Source organism: Leptidea sinapis, chromosome 7, assembly GCF_905404315.1.
Source record: "Leptidea sinapis chromosome 7, ilLepSina1.1, whole genome shotgun sequence".
NCBI classification, from domain to species: Eukaryota; Metazoa; Arthropoda; class Insecta; order Lepidoptera; family Pieridae; genus Leptidea; species Leptidea sinapis.
In genome coordinates this window covers 15552408-15569822 of record NC_066271.1, presented here as the reverse complement: position 1 = coordinate 15569822, position 17415 = coordinate 15552408, and the positions used below count along the sequence as shown (strand labels likewise).

At 36.2% G+C, this 17415-nt stretch overlaps 1 protein-coding gene across 4 annotated transcripts in view; it reads right to left on the bottom strand.

The window, feature by feature from the left end:
* The window catches only part of LOC126965278 (phosphatidylinositol 3-kinase catalytic subunit type 3), a 49686-nt gene that overhangs the window by 19794 nt on the left and 12477 nt on the right, over positions 1–17415 (bottom strand). For 2 of the 4 annotated variants that reach the window (XM_050808784.1, XM_050808782.1), the window contains exons 4-7: positions 10992–11129; positions 7934–8056; positions 7526–7621; positions 3161–3330 (exon numbers count right to left, since the gene is read on the bottom strand). In XM_050808784.1, the coding sequence (XP_050664741.1) occupies positions 3161–3330; positions 7526–7621; positions 7934–8056; positions 10992–11129 (527 nt within the window). Of the gene's footprint in view, positions 1–3160; positions 3331–7525; positions 7622–7933; positions 8057–10991; positions 11261–11990; positions 12231–17415 lie in introns of those variants that run through there. The other 2 variants (XM_050808786.1, XM_050808785.1) reach the window with 2 other exon arrangements.

Genomic DNA, 17415 nt, shown 5'->3' with positions numbered 1-17415 from the left:
GCGCCATTTGCTTTCCGAAGCGTTAGTAGTATATTAGAAATACATCAAAAAAAATGGCAAAGGAATCAATTTTGAGGAAATAAATGCCTTTTATCACTCCCATTCTCTCTTTCCCACTTCGCTTCATCGCGCCATTTTGGAGGACGATGTCAGTCAGCAGTCGTTCACCGAAGCCTTCAAGGTCGCAAGCACGCGAGTGAATCCGCACCGCTCGAAACTCGCAAATCAACGCGCTGCGAATGAAATCGTGAAGTAGTGAGGGAAACTGCCAAAACCAACGAACGGGACTTAAAACAAGGACCGGATTAAGTGTCGCCGTTAGTGCGAGCTTCATCAGGTCACTTTCTAGTTCAATCTTATACAGCCCACTTTTCACATGAAGTCCACTAACTTAGGGCTGTATTACTCAGCTGACAGTGGTCTTTACACTGCCTCACGACAAAACACGATGTCACATTAAGTCATTAGCATCCATCTTTTTTTTCTATGTCATTTAGAATTAACTTAGATGTCTATACATTCAACCAAAATCAGCGACAAAGCCCAGATGGTTGATAAACTCAAGTGGCAGTGGGCAGGGCACATAGCTCGACGGACAAATGGCCTTTGGGGCAGTAAAGTCCTCGAATGGCGACCAGGGGGCCTACTCTTAAAATCGATATTCGATAAATCGTGGCATTAGTCGTGTCGAATCCTACTCTTAGTTACATCGTAATCAATGTCGAAACGATGATTGAACGAACGAAACATTATTCGATATTATCAGTCCTAACCCTACGCTTAGTTGAAAATGTCAGAGAGACGAATATTCGAATTTCAGAAATAATCAAACGTCACTTTTACGATAATCTCAACGACACCTTCTAGGCTGTCGATGCTATTATCGTTACAAGTTGTATAGATATATTTGCCATACAATATACATACTTAATAAATATCATTGAAATAATTATATGTGATTTACTATTCAACAGGATTTTTTTACTACCAAGTCATTTAAGTCATTTTGTTGATCGTTTATGCGTAGAAATAATGCAAATGGCCGCCTCAGAAATAGGAAGTCGACGAGAAGGGTTGAGTTACTTTTTTTTACATTTTATTGTCCGCGAGTTTTGTATTATTTATTCAATTTTAAATGGTCATATTATATTAATTACATATTTTTTTAACATTTACATTATGTGTTAATTATACCAAATTGGTGGTGCAGAGTCTGGCTTGGTCCTTAGCGCCTAAACTATGTTTTGACTTTTGAGACTTAACAGCGACATAGCACAGATAATGTTTAGGTTTGAACATATTTCATTCACACTAACATCGTTAAAAAATCAAAATATTAGTCTATGGTAACGATAAACGCTAAGGAATTCGAACATTTGTTAGAGTAGGATAGTTGCGATATATTCGGAGTATTATCGTATCGTTCCGAATGTATCGTTGTCGATTTTGCGAGTAGACCTCCAGGTATCGGAAGATGTAGTGTTGGTAGGACCCCCACAAGATGGACCGACCGATCTGGTCAAGATCGCCGGAATAGGTTGACGAGGGCAGCGCAGGACCGTCGTCGTGGAGATCTTTAGGGAGAAAGGCTTTGTCCAGCAGTGGACGTGTTCCGGTTGAAATGATGATGATGATTAATTCATTACTACTGCTTAGAAATCCATAAGTAATTGTTAGATTATTTTTTAAGAATTTGATAATTGTATATTTTATTAAACCTACTAGAGTTAGTTATAAGCAATTCTTTGTTATTGGTGTTGTAAAAAAAAAATATTGAAGTAGGCGTTACTTTGCGGAAATCCATAATTACACAAATGATTTAAGTTTTTCTTTAGTGTTAATTCCGCCAATATTTGAGACTAGCACCTAGTCTCGTGCCAGATTTTGACGAGACAACACGTCCTGAGTAGAGGCGAAACACGTGTCGAATTGTTTAAAAACAAATATTGGCGGAATTAACACTAAAGAAAACTTAAATCATTAGTATATTTATGTTGTAGCCAGGATGAATATCACTGTGCTATACATATATTAGGATTTAATGAACATATTTTTTATTTTTTATTAAATAAATGTATTAAGTATGTTTATTAATAATTTTTTTAACATATATTTTTTTTCATAACAACAGTCTTCACTTAAGCATAATAATGCTTGTGATAAGAGGCTTCACACTGCCCTTATCTTAATGTTATTTCACAAGTAAGTCGCACACATACACATCCTATCTTATATATTATTATATATAAAAATTACGTGACATGTTGTTTGTCCGCGATGGACTCCTAAACTAATGAACGGATTTTAATAGGGATTACTTCATGGAGTGCAGTTCGGTCCAACTTGAGAGATAGGATAGTTTTTATTTCGATTTGGGACCCATAATTATTTTTATTTTCAATATTCGTTTTGTATGGACTTATTTTCTATGAGAGAATTTAGTGACGCACGGTTTGACAGTTCCGCTGTGAAACAATTTCATTATAACAACAGGGAGCATTTTTTACGAAATAATTCTTGATGTTTTGAAATATTATTGGCAAATTCCTATAAAACAGTATATTTTTTTTATTATCTACAGAAAAACGTCTGTCGGGTCGGCTAGTATTTTATAAATGTAAGTTTTTTATTACTTGTTGCTGTCTCTGTCTTGCCACAACAATTAACATTTGTGCGTGAAGCGTGACCTGCTAATGAGATATTTTTTCTGATTCTTTAATTAAATTTAAAAGTAATTTGAATTCAATATTTTCTCAATAATTATCATCTTCCATATTTTTATAAACATTTAATCCGTATCAATACTGAGTGATATTGCACAAAGCTGTGTTTGTCTGTGATTGCGTCTGCATCTCTGCCATATAAATTATAGATTTATTTTCTACTTACTTCACACTTATTTTAAATTTTGGATAATTCACACTATACTTTTATATATTATAGCCTATGAGTTACTCGGTGTGTAAGCTATATTATTATAAAGTTTCATTAAAATCCATTCAGTAGTTTTTGCGTTAAAGAGGTACAAACATACATCCAGACATACAAACATTCACATTTATAATATGAGTAGGATAGGATGTGAATTCTGGACGCAACTAAGGTGTATACATATTGGCAAACCTTATAAATAAATAAATAAACCGTTAGTGTCTCTCACCGATACTTCCATATGAGGTCCTGGTCGTCGGCCGACAGAGGCGCTGCGGGCGCTGCTATGAGAGCGCTCAGTCTGTCTCTCTCGCTCGCAGACGGCTTGGCGTCGCGCGCGGGAGCGAGACCGCGGACTGAGCGCGCCAGTCGGTGTTGTTTGCTCTCTACTAAATTTTCCTGTACAACACAACGCTACCTTAAATTCTAGAACACAAAAATACCCATATAGCCGAATGGTTAGTGACCCTGACTACTAAGCTAGAGGTCCCGGGTTCGAATCCCGGTAGGTGCAATCAATTTATATGATGAGTATGGATATTTGTTTCCGAGTCATGGATGTTTATTTGTATTTATGTATGTTTAAGTAAGTATATTGTATTAAATATATCGTTGGTTTGTACCCATATAGGACAGGCTCCTTGGCACAGGATGCCGGCTAGATTATGGGTACCACAACGGCGGCTATTTCTGCCGTGAAGCAGTAATGTTTAAGCATTACCGTGTTTCGGTCTGAAGGGCGCCGCAGCTAGAGAAATTACTGGGCAAATGAGACATAACATCTTATGTCTCAAGGTGACGAGCGCAGTTGTAGTGCCGCTCAGAATTTTTGGGTTTTTCAATAATTCTGAGCGGCACTGCATCATAATGGCAGGGCGTATCAATTACCATCAGCTGAACGTCCTGTTCGTCTCGTCCCTTATTTACATAAAAAAAGGCTATGCCTAGTTTGGGGCAAGATAATTTGTGTAAGTGTGTTAATATTATTATTATATTATATTTTATCATTAGTATACAAAAACAATGACTTTGTTAATAATGACATTATTAACGAATATAAATTATATTAAAAAAAAACAATTACATAAATGTTTGTTCCGTCTAATCTGAGTACTTTCACTGAGAGCTACTATTGTTTGAAAAAATCCTTTGATTGTGAAAAGGTGACATGTGGATATAACGAGTTACGTTCAGTCACTTGGAAGAGACGTTCAAATTGGCCTCAAACAAGTTTGGTATGGTAAACATCAAAGAAATATAACTAGACGATTAATAATCTATATCTTTATATATATAATTCTTGTGTGCGTGTGTATGTCACTGAACTCCTCCTAGACGGCTGGACCGATTTGGATGAAATTTTTTGTGTGAGTTCAAGGGGATTCGAGGATGGTTTAGATTCACAATTGAACTACCTTCTAAACGGCTGGAAGATTTTGATGATATTTTTGTGTGTTCCAGTGAATTTGAGATTGGTGTGTGTCTTCAGGTGGATTCGAGAATGGTTTAGATTCACAATGAAACTACCTCCTAAACGGCTGGACCAATTTTGATGATTTTTTTGTTTGTTTCAGTGAATTTGAGATTGGTTTAGATTCTCAATTCCGTCGATATAATATAATTCTCTCCGTCCATATAAATAAGAACTCCTCTTAACGGCTGGACAGATTTTGCAAATTTAAGACGTGTGTACAGGACAACGTCTGTTGGGTCCACTAGTCTATATATATAAAAATGAATTGCTGTTCGTTAGTCTCGCTAAAACTCGAGAACGGCTGGACCGATTTGGCAAATTTAGGTCTTGAATTATTTGTGGAAGTCCAGAGAAGGTTTAAAAGATGAATAAATAGGAAAATGCTGCAAAATTAAATAAAAACAACAAATTTGTTTTTCCTTTGATGTGTCCATACATAATTTCTATGAGAAAATTTATTGACGCACTGTTTGACAGTTCTGCTGCGAAACAATTTCATTACGACAGCAGAGTGCATATTTTACGAAGTAAGTTTTGAATTTATGATATATTATTGACAAATTCATATAAAAACATTATTTTATTTATTATATAGACAGAACAACATCTGTCGGGTCAGCTAGTAATATAATATAAATTGACTTAAATCAAGTCACGGAAATGACACTTATGAATGTTAAAAAAAAATCTTATTAAATATACTGCTATTTCGGACAATTTCGGACAGCCTGGGACTAGATTGTGATTATTTTACTTTTGACTGTACAATATTTTATATATTTATTGAAATGAGCGCAAAAAAAGAATGCTGGGAGAGTTTCTTGCGCCGCTTCTTCTGTCTCAGAGCGCCATTTGTTTCCGAAGCGTTAGTAGCATATTAGAAATGACATCAAAAAGAATTCTAAAGGAATCAATTTTGAGAAAATAAATGCCTTTTATTTCGTAAAGGGTTAAACTAATGAGAAGAAGTAGCAAGAAACTCAATGCCGCTCTTTTAAATCAAGATTTAAATTAACATCGTTTTACAAATCCTTAATTCAACTACAATAAAATATGTAAAGTGATGCAACAAACATACTCAAACGTCAAATAGTCAATGCCTTGCACGAGTAAATCACAAAAGTAAATGAAAATTAATACAAAAGAAACGTTATTGATTACAGTAGCTGCATCATCCACACACACCGTACATAAATAAAGGTATATATATAAGTTTATGATTATCAATAATATACAAGAGTTGGAAAGCGTTAAGGTGACTTTGAAGGGTTCGACTAAGTTTTAACTATAAAAGTGGGATTTTAACGCCGTTTCCAATATTCAGTCTATCTCCGCTTGTGGCCTACTTGAGATAAAAATCGTCACTATGGTTGACTTTTCTGTCGCAATCAACTTAACGACGGTAACTCACCTTATCTGTACACGCTGTCAATGGGAGTACGTATAGCTTAACAGCGATAGAAGTTTGTATGGAAATTGCAATTCACGCGTCCCAATGTAAGGCAATAATAATGACTTATCGGGTATATATTATCGGACGGCTTCAGATTATTGACAGGCAATTACTGACAGTAGAAGTTAGTAATTTATCTCTATCTGTAAATAGTATATTGGGAACGGCCATAAGAGTACACAGTAATGCACGGGTCCGCCAAAATGTCTCCAAAAAGACACATTTAGCAGTTCAAAGAGGCATGTTGGTTCTTACGGTTACTCGGTACTAAGTTAACTGAATGTTGGGTGTAGTAATAGTTATTTATGCAACTGTTGTGCAATAAGGGGTATTAAAACACGAATGTGGGATAATAGTATCACATGAGTGTTTTAATACCTAATTATCAATAGTTGCATACAAGACTTTATCTACACCCATAATATGAATCCTCTATAAATGATTCTAAAACAGATTGCTTACTGCTAATATTAAAAAAGCCAGTCCTAGTAACCATTACATCATCAAAACGAGTGTTGTAATGTTGTACTGAATTTCATTACAACACTCGTTTGGATGGTGTAATGGTTATTAGGACTTCGGGTGTTTTTATGTTAGCAATAAGCTAACTGTTTTAGAGTCTTTAATAGAGGATTTAAAGCATGGGTGTAGATAAAATAATAATTAGAGCAGACAATGAGGGGCGTGCATTAGTATTCTAGCAAGGTACTGTACTGAACTGAACTGTAGATCTAACTAGTTGTAGTTGAGCTTTAGTCCAACAGTACTAGGTTTAAATAGGGGAGGTCTAAATACTGAATTTGTATATCGAATAAACAAAATGGAGACTGTCTACCTGGTATTTAGTATGTGGTTGGCTTACTCTTGTAAGGCATTGATTGACTATTTGACGTTTGAGTTAGGGCTTCCAATCCCGCGGCCTGTATTCAATCTCGGCATTTGCGGGACTACGAATTTTCAATTCCGCGGGAACTCGGTATTTGCTGGATTCCGCAAAATAGGTTAATCTGCGTGAAATATTATTCTTAATAATTCAAGTTATTAACTAAGTTTAATGATACATCCTTTTAAGGGTTTGTTCCACAAGTGTGGAAGCAGAAAGGGCATTTTCTGCTGCAGGCTATATCGCCGGATTGGAAGCCCTAGTTTGAGTATGTTTGTATCATCACTTTACATATTATATTATAAATGAAATGATTTGTAAATCGAAGAAAATGTAAATCATAATATAAAAGAGTGGCAATGAGTTTCTTTCTACTTCTTCACATTAGCTCAACCCTTTTCGAAGTAGCGGTAGATTAGATAAGAAAAAAATTATGTTTGACATTCATGAGTGTCATTTCCGTGACCTACATGAATAAAGTGATTTTGATTTGATTTGTGGCGAAAGGAAAATTTTAGGAGTGTGTGTTCAATTAAAAAGTGGTTATAGAATAACGGAACCAAATTAAACAAAATCAACATTAACACTATATTTATGTAGGTTTTTAATGAGGTAGACACTGCCTAATCGCCTACATGGTATCCACGCCCCTGGTAATTAGGGAATAATGTAGAGCTAAAGTTCAAGATGACATGATAACATGTGAAGAAGCTAGGGAACAGTATGAAAGGGCCTGGAGTAAATGGAGTTGGACAAGCTGTGGGAGGCATATTAACATAATGACCTGCATGATCTCGTAGTCCGGTACGGTGACCACCTCCCCCTGAGCTCTGAACTGGAACATCTCGTCACCATCTTGCTCGTAGTAGACCACCGCATGCTGCGTCACATTATAAATTAAATTTACCAAGTGGGAGGTTCCTTTGCACAGGATGCCGGCTAGATTATGGGTACCACGACGGCGCCTATTTACTAGCTAGTGAAATTACTGGGCAAATGAGACTTGACATCTTATGTCTCAAGGAGACGAGCGCAGTTGTAGTGCCGCTCAGAATTTTTGGATATTTCAAGAATCTTAAGCGGCACTTCATTGTAATGGGCAGGGCATATCAAGTACCATTAACTTCCTGCTCGTCTCGACCCTTATTTTCATTAAAAAACAACATATACTTTTGTACAACAAGAATCTCACACTGATTCCGTCGATCTGCACGGTGGGGAACTCTATCATGAGGTACATGTAGTTGGAGCTCCGTTTCTCCTTCTCATTTATCATCTCTATCTCTCTAAACGTCAGCCTGTCCAGCCAATCTACCTGAAAATTATTGTTATTCTTTTAGCTCATCAACTCCATCATATATCATTAAGATCTAAAAAAGTGAAACAGGACGTAGCGTTTGTCTTCCACTGCGTCTATCACGGGGAGTGTTCCGAAGAGCTGTTTAACTTGATTCCTGCCGCCGAATTTCACCTTCGCACGACACGCCACAAGTTAGGATATCACAACACCGTCTGGATGTGTGGCGGTCCTCCACAGTGCGGTTTTCAAGGAGCTTTCTTCCACGCACTACAAACCTGTGGAATGAGTTTCCGTATGTGGTATTAACGGGACGATACGACATGGGTACCTTCACAAGAAGCGCGTACACCTTCCTTAAAGGTCGGCAACGCTCCTTTGATTCCTCTGGTGTTGCAAGAGAATGTGGGCGGCGTTGATCACTTAGCACCAGGCGACCCGTACGCTCGTTTTTCCTCCTGTTCCATAAAAAAAAGCACTCACGAGGGATATTGGCAGAAAATACATTAGATACCTACTATTCTCCTGCATTACTACGTGAGGGTAAGTTTTGTCGAATTAGAAGTATCCAGCAAATACATGTGTAGTTAGCGCTGGTGTACTATAACTTTATATGTCATTTAAGGATATATATCACCGGGACACCACGGTGGCGCGACTGTTTGCACGTCCGTAAGCATCCAAACTAGACACTAGACTCATGAAGCATCTGAGCTGAACGGAATGAACACCAGGTGAGCAATTCGTTATATAGCTGAATAGATTTAGTTCTATAATTTGATTATGGCAATATATTTTTTTATACATTGACACACTTTTTACACAAATTATTGCCCCAAATTAGGCCTGTGTTATGGGTTGCACGACAACGATATATTTAATATAATATACCTACTTAAACATACATAAATACATTTAAACATCCATGACTCGGAAACAAACATCCATATTCATCATATAAATGCTTGATTTCACCGTGGTGTACCCATTACAAACATCCATATTCATAAATAAATGCTTGATTTCACCGTGGTGTACCCATTAAACTGCGTTTGCACGCGCAGAGCTGCTTAAATTGTTGGGGACGCAGTGCTCTGTGAACTTGGTGTTGGGTAGGGACGTCGCTTCATTTTGTGATCTACTGCATTTATCACAGGGAGTATTCCGAAGAACTGTTTGATTCTGGCACGTTCGTCTGGCCTTCCTCCACAGTACAGATTTCAAGGAACTTTCTTCCACGTACAACAAAACTGTAAAATGAGCTTCCCTGTGTGGTGTTCCCGTGACGATACGATATGTGTACCTTCAAAAAATACGCGTTCACTTTTTTAAATGGCCGGCAACGACCTTGTGATTCCTCTGGTATTGCAGGAGAATGTGGGTGACGGTGATCACTTAACATCAGGTGACCTGTACGCTCGTTCTCCTCTCTTCCATACAAAAAAATCAATGAGAAGAGATAAAGTATCTCCAACAACTTGGGTATTTATAGTTGGGGTATATATTAAATGTACCAATTTTGAAATGACTTTAATTAATATTTTATGGTTATCTTTTATTCAGTTTTTAACTTTAAATGTCATATTATATATATTATATTTAATTGATATGATTATCATTTGATTCTCGTTGAGATCTTTAATAACCGAAAAAAATAAAGGATAATGTAATTCCAATTAAATTATATTTTCTGCATTTAAAGATTATGTTTAGTTTCACAAATTAATTTGAGAATATATTAATTGAAAAAACTTAAAATTTAATTTAATAACTTTTAAATTCAGTAGATATACAATCTGGCGCGTCATCAAATACATAGGATCATGAACGAGTCTATTTTTGGAAGATTATCTGATTGTTCTCCAACAAATCCACTCTCAGTCATTGTAAATAATAATTATACAGAACATTCAATAATAAAAAACCAACATATAATGTAATATATCGATGACCACTGAAATAAAACTCTACGAACCATACCAGTGATTAAGTTTATCTAGACTTTGACGTCACACTGCACTTCAACCAATAGCATTGCGTTTCGATGTTTTATATTTCGCGCGCATTTATTGCAGTTTTGTTTATTTAATATATATTATTCAGCAAAAATTTAATATGAAAAAAAACTATTAATATAAAATAAATAATAATAAAGATTAAAAATAATAATATTTGAACTAAATATATATGTTACACGCATAGGCGTGAGGAATATACCTAATGCTCTTATAATGGTGGTGGTAATCTACCCCCTTATTCATAATGGTCCGCTAACTTTAAACAGCCGCTAAGGAGTGTTTTTTCTCATTCTGACTTAGGTCGGTAGAAGACAGAGTGTGAATTAGCAATGCTTTAAGTTAGCAGACTATTATGAATAAGGGAGCTAATGTTTTGTGTTTTGGTTATTTGTTACGTGTTCTCAAAATACCATTACAAAGATATATCTCTTAGTTCTACTATTAAAACATCTCATTTACTTTTCTCCATTTCAGCAACCATTGTTGAATCGATTTTAATTCAACCCTTTGCTTTGTACGAGTTCATATGAATTAATTATAAAAAAATTGTTAAGTGAGAAACATTGCTCAACTAAAATCGAACCATGTGGTCACGCTTAAAGTTAAATTAGCCTTCAGCCTTTTTAAGAAGGTACAAAACTTGAACAAAAAAAAATTCTGCTTTCCGGATCACCCAGCGTCCCATCTGAGCTATTATAGTCTTGTATATAGTGGCGAAATTTACCTTTGAATTCTAATGTTATTGTAGGAGCTTCTCAATAAAACACGAATAAAACTAGATTTTATAAACACGAAACCTAACTAGATCGATTTCTCGCCCCCGAAACTACCTGTATGCTAAAATTCATTAAAATCGTTGGTCGTTTCCGAGATTCAGATTATATATTTAAATACAAGAATTGCTCGTTTAAAGATATAAGATTAGTATAGCATACCTTAGGCATATGTCCATTCCGGTGCTTTTTGGCCAGCTTTGCCAGTCGCTGCATCTGCTCCTTTCCTCTATCCGGGGCCTTCCCTGGGGTTTTCTCACTGCCCTCAACGCCAGGCCACACGCGGAGGTCGAACATACCCTTGCGGACAGACCTCCACATCTTAATCCGTGCCACAACATACCGGTAACACTTTGAGCACAAGCTCAGCGAACTGTTCGTATTGCCCATGTTAAATATTCGGTTTCATGTTATGCTTCAAACACTTATTGCTTTTCAAATACATATAAAAAGGAGATTAGAAAGATCGTCTGTTATTGCTAACTCAATTTAGTTTATATTTATTACGATTTTATGTCTATCGCGGTTGCGTACTACCGCGGCGCTAGCTGTCAATTGAACGATCCGCGGTAGAATGATGTCAGGAATGTATCTGAAGAACTCAGCTCCACTTGATAAGTAAGGTTAAGGTGAATAATGAATTATGCACTAATGTATATACTTAATGACATGCTCAGGTCATGAGACGTAGTTTTTTGAGAAACGCTTTCTTGACTTACTCATGTAAGGCATTTAGTAATTGACGTTTGTATATTTTGCATCACTTTGCATATACATATTGTAATTGACATGCTTTGTAAAATTAACTTGAATATAACCTGTAATACCATTCTGTTTTGAAAAGAGCAACTTTAGAGTTTCTTGCTCGTTCTTGTCTAAGGAAATCTGCCTTCCGAACGAGCTGTATGAAAAAATTACATATTTTACGCTATTTTATTTAAAAAATATGACTTATACATTATGCTTCTATGTTATTATTGCGGATTGCACTGCACGGACATGATATAATGAGACGGCGTGTGATTATAAAGGCGAGGTTAATAATACGATATATTTTTCACTTAAAAACAATGCTTGTTTAACAGTTTTAAGGGACAGTAGCCGGGGATTAAAATTTTACGTATTCTATCCCTGTGTAGTCTTATCAGGTTGCATTCAAACCTCTTTGACGCCGGAACTTCATTCTTTGTTTGCCTACATCCTTCACAGCTTCTCCGTTCTGTTGGATACGCTTCTACCGCTTTTTTTATTTGGGCTTGAGGTATTGGTAGCAGTCCTTCCGGTCCATATACTAAAGCCTCAGATCCGCTTTGGCTAGTTCGTTTGTAGTATCAATGCCAGTGAGTTGGTGTCCTTTGATCCATTGAATAGTTACTCTGTTCGTGTTTGCAATGGATCAGAAGACCTGGATCAAAGTTACCAGAGTATTTTATACAAAATTATAGTGATAATATATATGTACATTGTAAATTTTATTAATTAATGAAATAAATAAATAAATAAATAAAATAGTATTATTCAACTTATCTTTATTAAGTTTTCAACTTGGATCGAGTTGCATGACTTTCCAAAGATCTGGACAAAGGCCTCCCCCAAAGATTGCCATGACAATCGGTACTGCGCTGCCCTCATCCAACCTATTCCAGCGATCTTGACCAGATCGCCGGTCCATCTTGTGGGGGGCCTACCAACACTACGTCTTCCGGTACGTGGTCGCTATTCGAGGGCCTTACTACCCCAACGCCCAAAGTGATGGTAAATAGTAACACAAAGAAAATACATTAGAAAAATATTCCGAATGCTTGCGATATTTTTAGATGCACACACTGTCTACTAAAAACTATAAAATTGTTAAGGGTGGAATTGACTGCCTCGAAATTCTCTCGTTTTAATGTATCTGCTCCCATGAGACTCCCGAGAATCAGCAGACACGATAAATTTTTAACAAATAATGCAAAGTCTAACCTAGGTACTTTCGTACTCTTTATAGAACTATTCGCACAATAGCCTTCTGAAACTTGATCGCAGTATAGACATTTTTAATAATTAGTTCTCTGCTTTTCGGTATAAACTTTGGACATTGATAATATTATGTTGTTAGACAGGAATATTAGACCAGGGTCGATAATTTTTGAAACCAAAAAAAATTACAGTAGGATGAAACCCATTGGTAAAGGACGAAAATATAACAAAAATTAAGGGAAAAATAAATTACGGGCTATCTGAGGTCGGGAAGTGGAAAAGGGGGGGTGTTTTAGGGTAAAAAACGGTTTATCTCGATTTGGCAAAAAGTTAATTTTAAAGTTTGCTGTTCAACAAAAAATAATGAATTTAATGTAATATTTTAGTTCTGCCGTAAGTAAAATAAGTTTTGTTCATTTTAATTATTTTTCACTTTATAGAGAATAATCATATAACTGTATTACACAGTATTAGTTCTTATGTTACACAATTAAAATTAAAAAATTATGCATAGGTATGTAATATTTGTATGTGGTCGTCGCCTGTTAGTGCAATAACACTGATTTTTTAGAATAATATTTAATGTAATTAGTTAGTGATTATTGTATTGGTCATGGTAATAAACAAATAAATTGTATAACATTGAAATTCATTAGTGTAATTCTTTGAATTATAAGTATAAAATATTTTTGAATTTAAATGACACCGACGACCTGGTTTGGAAGTCCGTTCAGACAAGAGTCGCGGGACAAAACTCGTCTCAAAGATAAGCAGACATGTGAACATTATAATTAATGTCGGAACAATTCTCTCGTTGTTGCTGCACGGGTCATTGCTTTCGTCATTATGTCACAAGGGCTCATTGTAAACAATTTCCGACAGTGCTAGAGGTTTATCATCGAGAACTGTTTTGCTGATAACTCTTACTTAGGTCACACTTTATGCCTAGCAACAGACTATTAATAGAATTTGTTTAAATTTGAATAATTTAGACGATACACATATATTTGTATTGGATTCTCAAATGCAAATGGCTCCCAAACTGAAGACGAAGATAGATAATATCGAGGAGTGTTGCAATTAGTACATGACATTCACTGAGGGATGACAATGCAAATGGCTCCCAAACTGAAGACGAAGATGGGTAACATCGAGGAGTGTTGCAAATAGTAGATGACATTCCCTGAGGGATGGCAATGGAAATGGCTCCCAAACTGAAGACGAAGATAGATAATATCGAAGAGTGTTGAAAATTAGTACATGACATACCCTGAGGGATGGCAATGGAAATGGCTCCCAAACTGAAGACGAAGATGGGTAAAATCGAGGAGTGTTGCAAGTAGTACGTGACATTCCCTAAGGGATGACAGTTGTTTCTACATTTGGAAGCAGAAATTGGTCTCTTAGTTTGGTAAAATATATTATTCTATAATGATATTATAAATTTGAAAGTTATTCTGTCTGTAGAAGTAATTTCGTATGGGAATAGCCTTAGAGTGACACCTCTGTTACATATCCGTAAATTGTCGCTAATGGTATAAAATCAATACGGGTTACGATCACACATAGATATTTATTGATTAAATGTTATTAACCGAGAGTAAAATTCTCTGTTAAAAATCACCAGACATAACATCAGTGTTTGTTTATAAAACAGGACGAAAACTAGTTTCAACCAAAACTGGCGCATTATCGCTTCGTTTCAATCTACGATTAAAAACCCGAATCGGATTCGCAAATGACAAGGAAACGTATGCAATATGTTCATAATATTAAAGTTCTTTGTACACAATTTACGTTTTCATGCTTTAAATGTCAGAAATGTAAATTATTTTACTGCCATTAAACAAGCTATTTAAATGCTTAAAATTATTTTTGTTTGCAATCAAATTTTTATTTATTACTAGCTGACCCGACAGACGTTGTTCTGTATATAATAAATAAAATTATGTTTTTATATGAATTTGTCAATATTATATCAGTACATCAAAAATTACTTCGTAAAATATGCACCCTGCTGTCGTAATGAAATTGTTTCACAGCAGAACTGTCAAACCGTGCGTCAATAAATTCTCTCATAGAAATTATGTATGGACACATCAAAGGAAAAACAAATATGTTGTGTTTATTTAATTTAGCAGCATTTTCCTATTTATACACCTTTTAAACCTTCCCTGGGCTTCCTTTCCACAAGTAATTCAAGACTAAAATTAGTCAAATCAGTCCAGTCGTTCTCGAGTTTTAGCGAGACTTACAGCTTACAGCAATTCATTTTTATATATATAGATAGATAACTAAGCTCTCTACACGGATGTTCGGTGTCATTGAATGCGTATGTACGTTGGTGTACAATAAAATATCAAAGAAGATATGATCAACGACTCGATGATGTTCCCAAAGTTACTAAGTATAATAATAAAAGTTGTGTATGTAATTGTGTTCGTGTTTATAATAAGTTACCGAGTAACCATTAAAAATTTAAAGTCTAAATTATTGAATAAGCTATGTAGTTGGCTAATATAATAATTTTTATAGTGTTAAGGGATTCATGAATAAGAAATTCTGATTTAAATTGTATTTAGTTAAATATTTGCATGCTAGTAATAATGCTAGCAATATCATATACCTAAGCCCATTATTATAATAATTTAACACCATTGTATACTATTATGAAGGTGCGAAATGGGAATATTATTTGCGTATTAACTTTCCTTTACCTTACCACTTAATTATTATATTTTAAAGGTTCATTACCCCTTTTTTATGAGGACTACAAACGAGTACGCGTCACCTGGTGTTAAATGATCGCGGCCGCCCATATTCTCGTGCAACTACAGAGAAGTCACAGGACTGTTGCCGGCTTTTACGGAAGGTGTCACGCGCCTATACACCCATTTATCTAATCATGCAGGAAACACCGGATATTCCACAGCCTGGTTGTACCTGGACTAAAAAGTTCCTTGAAAACCGCACTGTGGAGGAACGCCACACGTTCAGATGGTGGGGGATGACATAAAATAATAATGCCTACTAGTCGGCTAAGTCGAGTTAGTAAGTCTTCTGTGGGGCGATGTATATGCTTTTACAACAAGATTCCAGAAAATGTATTATAATATTCAAAATAATTATTAAAAAAGTCTGTGTGGTAAAGGTTAATATAACATAAATGATTTTTTTAATGATACCACATATTGGGAATGGAGCGACCGCCCTCAGGCTCTGCATAGCAATGTATGTTGAAGGAATACTGGGTCTCGAAATCTCGAGCGATTGCCAATTTCGTGGCCATCTGGAGGGCAAAGCCAAATTGGCTTCGAAGAAGCTGGGCGTCATCAATAGAGCACGGCAATACTTCAAGCAGGTCGACATTCTAGCGCTCTACAAAGCGAAGGTCCGGCCACACATGAAGTAATGCTGTCATCTCTGGTCTGGCGCACCCCAGTATCAGCTCGACCCATTGCGCCGCGTGCAACGTAGAGCAGCTCGAATTGTCGGGGACCCAGTGCTCTGTGAACGGCTGGATCACTTGGCGTTGCGTAGAGACGTCGCTTCATTGTTTGTTTTCTACCGCATTTATCACTGAGCTGTTTAACTTGATTCCTGCCGCCGAATTCCACCTTCGCACGACATGTCACAAGTTAGGATATCATCCCCACCATCTGGATGTGTGGCGGTCCTCCACACTGCGGTTTTTTAAGGAGCTTTTTTCCACGTACTACAAAGCTGTGGATTGAGCTTCCTTGTGCGGTGTTTCCGGGACGATACGACATGGGTACCCTCAAAAAAAGCGCGTACACCTTCCTTAAAGGCCGGCAACGCTCTTGTGATTCCTCTGGTGATTGAAGAGAATGTGGACGGCGGTGATCACTTAACACCAGGTGACCCGTACGCTCGTTTGTCCTCCTATTCTATAAATAAAAGGCGTCCAACATATCATTTACATAAGATAAGGGATTGCTTATCATTTACATAAGATAAGGGATTGCTTATAACTAATTCTAGTAGGCTTCATAAGATACATAATAGCTTTATGGTTAAATGTATACACATTTATAATAAAGTCCCAGCCACTCTTTAGGCTTTATCTATAAATAAATTTAAATGTTTTATTAAAAATGGCTCTGTCGTAAATCCTACTACTCCACAGCTCAATATCTATATGATCGGACAGCCTGGGACTAGATTATGATTAATTTATAGCAATAACAATGACAGCACAATATTGTTGTTTATTTTATTAAAAAAAGCGCCAAAAACAATGCTGAGAGAGTTTCTTGAGCCACTTCTTCTGTCTCAGAGCGCTATTTGTTTCCAAAGCGGTAGTAGCATCTAGTATATTAGAAATGGCAACAAAAATAATTCTAAAGGAATCAATTTTGAGAAAATGAAGGCCTTTAATGCGTTTTTATGCCTTTACTACTCCCACTGCCAGACCTTCTCCCTTGCTTTCGATAGGCGCCGCCCATCTGTGTGTTAGGTATACCAGACGATGGCCCGTTGACCGACCATGCTAAAGTTTTGTTATACCAAGAGCAGGCGGTTAATCATGCCTTCCATTATTTTGGAAAGCAGAGAGATAATTAGCAATAGTTCTGTACTTAGCCGGATCCGAACTGTCTCATTT